The 8,630-nt window shown below is 41.5% G+C and overlaps 1 protein-coding gene across 1 annotated transcript in view; it reads left to right on the top strand.

Annotated features, from left to right (window-relative positions):
- pidd1 (p53-induced death domain protein 1) overlaps window positions 1–8,630 on the top strand; it is an 11,841-nt gene continuing 3,211 nt past the window's right edge. Inside the window, exons 1-13 of the mRNA XM_010783651.1 lie at window positions 1–1,137; window positions 1,729–2,142; window positions 2,239–2,391; window positions 2,502–2,553; window positions 2,661–2,862; window positions 3,261–3,410; window positions 3,501–3,674; window positions 4,112–4,259; window positions 4,755–4,890; window positions 4,975–5,125; window positions 5,629–5,752; window positions 5,878–5,993; window positions 7,200–7,307. Coding sequence (XP_010781953.1) covers window positions 489–1,137; window positions 1,729–2,142; window positions 2,239–2,391; window positions 2,502–2,553; window positions 2,661–2,862; window positions 3,261–3,410; window positions 3,501–3,674; window positions 4,112–4,259; window positions 4,755–4,890; window positions 4,975–5,125; window positions 5,629–5,752; window positions 5,878–5,993; window positions 7,200–7,307 — 2,577 coding nt within the window. The 5' untranslated portion in view covers window positions 1–488. The remainder of the gene's footprint in view (window positions 1,138–1,728; window positions 2,143–2,238; window positions 2,392–2,501; window positions 2,554–2,660; window positions 2,863–3,260; window positions 3,411–3,500; window positions 3,675–4,111; window positions 4,260–4,754; window positions 4,891–4,974; window positions 5,126–5,628; window positions 5,753–5,877; window positions 5,994–7,199; window positions 7,308–8,630) is intronic.

Genomic DNA, 8,630 nt, shown 5'->3' with positions numbered 1-8,630 from the left:
GATGTACTGGAAAACAAACGCACCGTTGTGACTCACGGCTTTTATTTTAAAAACATTGTCGGACATAAGGAAGTAAGCAGAGAAAATACAAAGCATTGAAGGATAGAGGGAGAAACCGTTTAACGCCGAGGCAGATAACACATGATTTAGTTAGTAGCACCACATTAGATTAGGGTAACATTAGAAGAGGAACATAAAGGCAACTTCAGTAGCCACAGAGTGAATCAGATATGTACTTTTTAGCTCAAATAGTGGCTATCTAGTTGCTAACATTACTGCAACTGTAACACCACTTAGCAAACATGTCATGTAAAATGTTCCTCGTCTTTTTCCATGGCAGTCCTTTAGCTTTATCTTACTTTAAAGGAAGGAAGCAACAATGTAGTCAGTAATGTTAAAGGGACATCATGCAGAAAAATCCTCGGATCAGTATTGGACTAATTTAGCAGGAAGCAGTTAGCTATATAGTGTTTTAAACTGTGTCTTCAATGGAGAGAAGCAGCGAGGAAGAGGCACCTACTGATGAAGAGGATGGAGACCAGGCCGCCTGTTTGATGAGGACACCAGGCAGGTCGGAGGATGAAGAGGTGAAAGTGACACCTGCATGCAAGCCATTCACAGGTGGAGTACCAGAGCCTTCAATGGACATTTCGGCTTTGAGACTCTGTAGAGAACTTGTGCGCCAGGATCCAGAAAAATCAGAGATTGGACCAACAAGTGGTGTGATGTCTGAGAGTCAGACAGAAGTAGTTGAGCCAGAGAGGGATGCTCCATCTGTGTCTCCCTCAAGCCTTGTGGAGACCTGTAGTCCATCTCCATCAAGCCTCTCCTCTTACTTCTCCTCAAAACATCACCATCTAGATCTCTCTTCATCCTCATCTTCCTCTTCCTCTGTGTTGTCCCTGACTCCACCCCTGCCTCCCTCGGTGGAGCTGTCAGCCCTGTTGACTGACACAAAGCTGACCCTAGATGTTTACCAGGGAGGAGCGGCTGCACTGCCTTTGCTCTGGAGGTCCGTCCCGGGGCAGCTGAGGGGCCTCCAGTACCTGAGACTGGGCTCTGAGGACCAACCAGCTGTGGATGCTGCCCTGGAGGTCCTGCCCCATCTGACAGAGCTCCGATCATTGGCTGTTCGGGGTACTTTTCTGATTAATTTCATGTGGTATCGGCTGCTTTTTAACATAGATGGTTATAGTGTATAATTCAGCTTGTTTTGTTGTGTTTTTGGCTGTTACATACACGTAAATACATTGATACTGTGTTAGAAGAATATTTTTAATTTGGGTGATACAGTATGAGGTACAAATCCATATCCAGTGTATAAGAAAATGGCTGTCAGCGCAGAAATGTACATATACAGAACAGCAAAACATATAAAAGACACCTAAAGGAAAGACCCACAACAAACTGAATTTTATTTTAAGTGTACCCTATATTTAGAAATATTTTCACTTCTTTACCTTGCTTTTAGACAGCCCTTAGAATAGCATACTCTTGAACTGATATTCATTTTAGTTCACAGAAAGTATGTTGGTATGCTTCCTGACTGGTAGTCCTCTCTGTTTCTCCACCATCTACACTGACCTATAATAAGTACCTCATACTACCCCACTTCAATTTATCAAAACTATCCATGTAAGCTCTTATGTTATGGATGTTATTCTTGTATTTGTATTTCCTTTATCCCAATCCCCCCTCTTCTAATTGCACTATTCTTTCTATTTCAAGGACACTGTTTTTATGACTCGCATGGTGACCCGCTGCCTGGCCTCCTCACCACCTTGCCGACATCTGTTTCCTCCCTCTCTGATCTGGTGCACCTGGATCTCTCCTTCAACCGGCTCTCCTGTCTGCCATCCTGCCTTCTGAGCCTGCCCGTGTTGTCATCTTTGCTCCTCTGTAACAACCACCTCTCAGCTTTGCCTCCCGATATAGGCCAGCTGTCCTCGCTCACCTACCTCTCCCTCCTGGGGAACGAGCTGGTCTCTCTTCCCCAGAGTCTGGGTCAGCTGCAAGCACTACATACACTGGATATTTCACATAACCTCCTTCAGCAGTTACCTGATGAAATTGGTTCTCTGGAGGGGCTTGTTAAGCTGGAATTGTCTCACAACAAACTGAAGCAGCTGCCAGAGAGCATGGGTAATAAACTGGAATAATCATTTCATTTGATGTAAGGTACATTCATGAATGCAGCGATAAAAAATGTTGTAAACATTGTCTTTCCTTGTCGACTAGGCTCCCTTCTTGCTCTCCGGGAGCTTGTCATCTACAGCAATGACATCCGCCTGATCCCACATTGTCTGAACAAACTGCCTCTGCTGAAAATCGATGTGCGTGACAATCCTTTAGGACGACCCCCAACCCCTCCCCCTCTCCCCCCTGCACCTAGTAAGCAGAATTCCAATTGATTTGTGTTTCAATCCTTCTGACTACTTAGCCTCGGCATTTACATTTGCTGTCAGCATATTCACTCTTTTGCATCGCCTTTTTGTTACCAGAGCGAGCCGAAACAAAAGTCCAAGAGTTGCACCTCGGATTTAATCAGCACAGGTACAGCACCACTGAATAGTTTCTCAATCTGTTTTCTGTAAATGTGTAAATGAAGGCATTTCTTCCTACATCAATAGTAATTATGTCATGCTCCTTTTGCTTCTTAGTTTCTGTGTTTCGTCTGCTGGGTGTCATGTGTTTCTCCCCGGGGGGGCTGAGCTCCTGTTCCCCCCGGGGTGCCTGGTGACAACCACAAGACTGAAGTGGGTTGAGAAAAGGCCAGAAAGGAAGTGGGTGAGGCTGGAGGAGCATGACATCTTGCTGAGTCGTCCACTGGAACTCAGTCCTCATGGAATTACATTTCTAAAGGTATTCAACTTAATCTGTTAAAGGGACACTCCACTGATTTTTAAACAGGAATATCAGTTTATGGTCACTTTTGGTATTACTCTCTAACACAGTTACATTTATACAGATGAAACGGTTACAGTCTACAGCCCAAAAAACAAGCTTGGTGAAGTCATAGTGTACTCATCAGGGCTATCCCATGATTGGCTTGGAGACACAGCTATAAAAGAAAGACTGCATTGAATACTGAAGCTTTTGAGTTTAAATGTTTAAGAGACATTCTTGAATCAAAGGCAGCCGCGACGAGTCAACTGATTCATTAGGCGATTTACAGGAAATGATGACCACCTAAAACCAACTTGTGAGTGTGTTCCTTCCTGAACTTGCATGTCATAAATTCCACTTTGAAACCCTTACAGCCCGTAGAGGTGTGTGTGCCCTATCATCGGACCAAAAGAAGGGAGGTGGTGGTTCAGAAGTTTGACGGAGAGTCATGGAGCACTCTGCCCACTGCTCTGCGGAGAGGAAGCGAGGGACATAGCAGTCACCCTGGTGGGCGACCGGCCAGGGTAACGTGTCAAATCTACCTTTACAAAAATGATTCTATTACAGTTGTCGTTGTAGTACACATATTAACATTAGTGCTGGTGTACCTGTAGCTGGCCTGCTGCTCAGTGAGCCAGTTCTCCTGGTTCATGGCAGTGTCCCGTCCAGTAAAGGACAGCTGCTCTGTTACACCAGCTGGAGCCCTGCTGGTATCCAGCGCTGACCCTGGAGTTAAGCTCCAGTTCCCCCCCGACTCCACCCTGCAGACGCGCTCTATAACCCTACAGGTAACACTGCATTATATGGAAGTCTGTTGTTTAATGGCAATAAGACTGTTAAACAACTGAACTGCTGAAANTAGCCCGCATAATCAATGATTTTAGCCCGCATAATTAAGGATTTTGGCCCGCGTTTTTCTGGAGGGTCTAATAGACTCGTATTGCACTATTCCACTTTTTTTTCCTCACTTTTTTAAAACTATTTTTCTTTTTGTATTACTTTTAATATAGTATATTTTAATATTGTCTGCTTATCTGTATTATTGTGTTGCATTGTTGGAGAAGCCTGTGACCTAAGATTTTCAACGACATAATCACTCTGTAGCTATGTTAGTTTGACAATAAAGAACCTTGAACCTAATGTCCTAGTTTGATTTGCAAAAAGTACTCAACAGAATCAATACACATAAAGTTTGCAAGGCTTTCGTTTGTCTCTCTTTCTGCAGGTGTTGCAGGTGTCTGTGTCGGAGGTGCAGGCACTGTGTGGAGACCCTCAGGCCAGAGTCAGCCCTCTCCTCTGCCTCTCACAGACTCCCAGCATAGATTTCCTGCAGCCAATCAAAGTTCAGATCCCTCTGCCACCTGGAGTCACAGGTACAATATGCCTTCATTCTGTTTAATAACAGAATGTAGTTTAATCTTAAAGGAATTTACCATTAATCATTTTATATCAACTACTGTAATACCCCTGTTGAGTAGAATTCTTAAAGAAAATGTGTTTTCCCCTGCATACCTCCACCTTTAAAACTTTCTTCCCAAAAGCATGCATTTTCACAAAAACCGTAGTATTTCAAAGTAGCGCTTGTGCAAACACAAGACTGCAGAAGTGTTTTAAATAGTACAGTTTTGTGTTTGGGAAGTAGTGAGCACTGGATAAACAATACTTGGATTACATTGCACCAGTCGTGTGAATGTGTTTGAAGCGATGTTTGATATAAATTAGTTTGCTGTTTCTAAACCCAGCCCTTATTTAGAGTTTTACGTTTTTTGTATTCTTCTTTTACCATAGAGGCATGTGAGAAAAACAAAGTATTCTTTAGGAATCAGAGGCAACATGGGCTGGGTATTCCTTTAACATGTCTTCTGCAGGTCATACAGTCGATACCTCTTGTTTGCATTTGCTACACGGAGACCCCACCGCCCAAACCTGGACTGACATCACATCTCAAGTGTCTCTTGACGTCACACACTTGTATGCAATTTTCTACATCACACATTTCTCCTGGTAAGTTTTTTTTGTATATTTTCATCATTTATGCTTGATTTATATAGTAACTTTGTGTTAACACAGCTTTGTGTTCCATCACAGGTACTGGCTGTGGTACACCACTCAGCGCTGTGTCGGTGGCGTGGTCAGGAAGGTCTATCAGAGGCTGAAACAGTTTAAAGTCCAGTTCCTCGTCCTGCAGAGGAAGACTGATCCTTCTCAAGTGATGCTGCAGTGTTTACCTTCCAGCAAGGTTTGTGGTTCTTCTCTCTTTGCTTTCACTGTGTGGTTTAATAGATCAACTCACACCAAGCACAGTCATAGACCCTTTTCTCTCAGTCTTCGGAGTGAGTCAAACATCTTTTATCATGGGTGTGAATTAGGTGTGTGATGATCCATTGATGTGCAATATAATCTCAATTTAGCGATCAAAGTAAAAAATGTATACATAACATCTTCAATGTACGTCCTTATTTTCTGACAAAAAACATTTGCACTTCTAAATGTTTCCTTTGATTAGATCTACATGGAAATGATTGTGTAACACGAGCATATTATGTTGTCATATTGATCACAGCCCCCTGAATTGAATAGAAATCATGTTATGGGTGTCTGAAATCAGCTAGTACCACGTTAATGTCCAAAAAACTGATATAGTATTGTATTGTGACAAACTTTGATTTACACCCCTGTAAAAATGCAATCATAACATTAATGTATAAATATTAAGCAGTCATTTTGATGCTTCCTGCCCAGGTGGAAAGCAGAGTGCAGTCTCTGTCGGAGCGATATGACGGACCTCAGCCTTCGGACCTGTGTGACCTGCTGGAAGGAGAGCAGTTCTTCGCCGGCTTTGAGAAGGGCTTGGATATCAGCACAGGTCTGAACTACTCTTTGAGGATCTATCTTGAATAAACATTTGTTCTCCCTTTCCGTCCAAGGTCTTTTGATGTGCTGTTGTGGTAAAGTAATCTTGAGACAGAGTTTTCCTGTTGTTTTCTCCAGAGAGTCCAGACTGTGTGGCGGGAAGACTGTGTTTTGTGTTTTACTCCAGCATGAAGAATCTGAAGGAAGTGTACATCTGTCCGGATCAGGGTCAGAAGGGGCCAGTGAGGGGACAAGTAAGACAGACATCTAATTCAGCAAACAAGAAAGCTCTGGAAACAATGATTTCTGCTGTGTTTTCTGTTTGTTTATAAAAAACAATCCTAACAGTAACGGATTGTACGCATCTCTCACGTAGAGTAAAGTACATTATACACTTAAGCATGCTTTTGAATAGGATCACAATGGGAGTAAGGGATTATAAAGGTCACTGTGCTCCTCTGTCATTCAACTCCTTGTTAAAGGCGGCATTTTACTCATGGGAAATTACATTATATGATCTGTTATAGATATGGACATTGTTAGAGTTGTAATTAAATCAAATCTTTACACATAGAAATGAATCACATATTGATGACATTCAAAGGGACTTACACTTTACAAGGTTGTCATCAGTCAGATAATAGGCAGATGAACGAGAAGGACGCTTCATAACTTGCCTGAGAATAATAGAAAAAGTTTGGGTTTTCTTTAGCATCAAAATGACCCAGTGGTAGATGTCTCTAAAGGAACAGCTATCAGCCTTTGCAGCATACTTTTAATTAATTAATTAAATTTAATTAATTTCTCAAATCTAAACAAATATATGCCAGAAAACTTAAAAGAAAATATACTAATTCCTGTAGCTGACATGACAACAGTCCATTTACATACCCTTGTCCTTCTGATGGCTTTAAATCATGTTGTTATAGTGGAGCTTTACCCAATCTTGTGTAATTGTCAGGATGTTTTCATAAATCTGATTACCAAACACTTTTCCTGACTTTTTTATACAAAAGTCAGAGCTGATTTAAAAGATTAAATAAAGGCAGCAGCTCTTCCTGCAAAAAAACTGAGAGCTCCATTTCCAAGGACGTTGCTCTGTATGGGATATAAATTACAGGAGGATCTGGGAGTCTGCAGAAAAAATAGTAGGTAATTGCAGTTGTAATTATGGCTGTAGTGTTACCCCTGGGGAAATAAATCCAGTCTGAATGGAGCTTTAAGTGACCAGACAGTTGTAACCTCTGTACACCGTTATATGATCAAAACCCACCTGTAATAAATACTACCTCTGAAACGGTCAGAGACACATTCATTCAAATCCATAGTAAACTTTGGGGGTGTACTTTAGGCTTTATGGGTTGTTTTTGTAATGTTTTGAATTATATAGTTAGGTTGTTGCTAATATCAATGTTAGTCCAAAAAAATATATTGAAAAGATGTTTTGTATTTCCCTACAGGTGTCTTTTTATAGAGGCGAGATTCCCAGCAACCTGCCAGAGGAAGTGGCGAGGAAGAGGAAAGGACCTGACAGCCAGTGGCTTTCCACTTTACCACTAAGACTTCCTGTTAGTTGGAGTGACTGTATTTTCTTTCCCTATTTTATATGACAATGTAGACATTTCAATATTTCTGGAGCATTTATACGGTTTAATAACAACATTTTTCTATTGCATTTTGTCTTAAAATATTGGATTAGATATACAGCTCTGGAAAAAATCAAGAGACCACTGCATCAGTTTCTCTGGTTTTACAATTTAGTTATGTGTTTGAGTAAAATGAACATTGTTTTTATTTTATTTTATAAACTACTGACAACATTTCTGTGTTAGAATTCAAAGGACACTGGAATGGAATGGCTGCCACACATGTCGGGATAGAGATTCAAGAAAATGTTTGAGTTGTCTCTTAATTTTTTTCAGAGCTGTAGATAACACTATTATTAAAATCTAAGCTAGATTTATTTCTTTTAAATAAAGCAACAGAATAATGTTGGCTGCTACCGTTAAAACCTGCGAGAAATGTTGCACATAATCCTTTATCATGGCTAACATACGTGTTTGGACCCAACAACTCTTCATCAAGAGGCCAGTTGTTCAAATGTAAACTCCTCTAGAAACATCAACAGCACAGTGTTCCTCATGAAACTCAATGTAGAAAAAAAATCATAAATGCAATTATTAAACAATTAAATTAAATTAATTAAACTATGTTCAAAACTGTGCTGCTAGGGTACTCACACACACAAAGCCGTGGCAGCACATCACTCCCACGCTCATCCACCTCCACTGGCTGCTGGTCAAGTCCTGCATAACCTACAAGTCCCTCCATGCCCATGCCCCCCAGTACTTATCGGACATCCTTCGCCCATATGTCCCACCCCGCAACCTGCGGTCTTCAGACTCTGGCCTGCTTACCTCTCCCCGCACCAACCTGCGAACCTTCGGGGACAGAGCCTTCAGTGTGGCAGCCCCCACCCTCTGGAACGCTCTCCCTGCGGAGATCCGCAACATCCCCATGCTTGACGCCTTCAAAAGGGCCCTCAGGTCACATCTGTTTGCTAAGGCCCCTAATCTACTTGTTTTGTCTGTCTGACTGCCTTTTGTTTTTGTTATTTTTGTTTCTACTCCTGTTCTTCTTTGCAAAGCGACCTTGGGTCTCATGAAAGGCGCTATATAAATCCAAGCTATTATTATTATTTGTATTAATCTGAGGCACTGAGATGCTTTAAAATCACCAACCAATATTATGGAACCCCCAAGTAAACTGAACTGTCAATGTTGTATTGTAACGGCCCGTCCACGACCAACAACCAATCACATGAATGTCCCGCCCCCGGCATACAAAGCAAAAAAAAACGGGGATTATATATATATATATATATATATATA

Source organism: Notothenia coriiceps, unplaced genomic scaffold, assembly GCF_000735185.1.
Source record: "Notothenia coriiceps isolate Sejong01 unplaced genomic scaffold, NC01 NC01_scaffold00025515, whole genome shotgun sequence".
NCBI classification, from domain to species: domain Eukaryota; kingdom Metazoa; phylum Chordata; class Actinopteri; order Perciformes; family Nototheniidae; genus Notothenia; species Notothenia coriiceps.
Note: the sequence above shows the minus strand (reverse complement) of the source record. Positions and strands in the feature narration are given on the sequence as shown.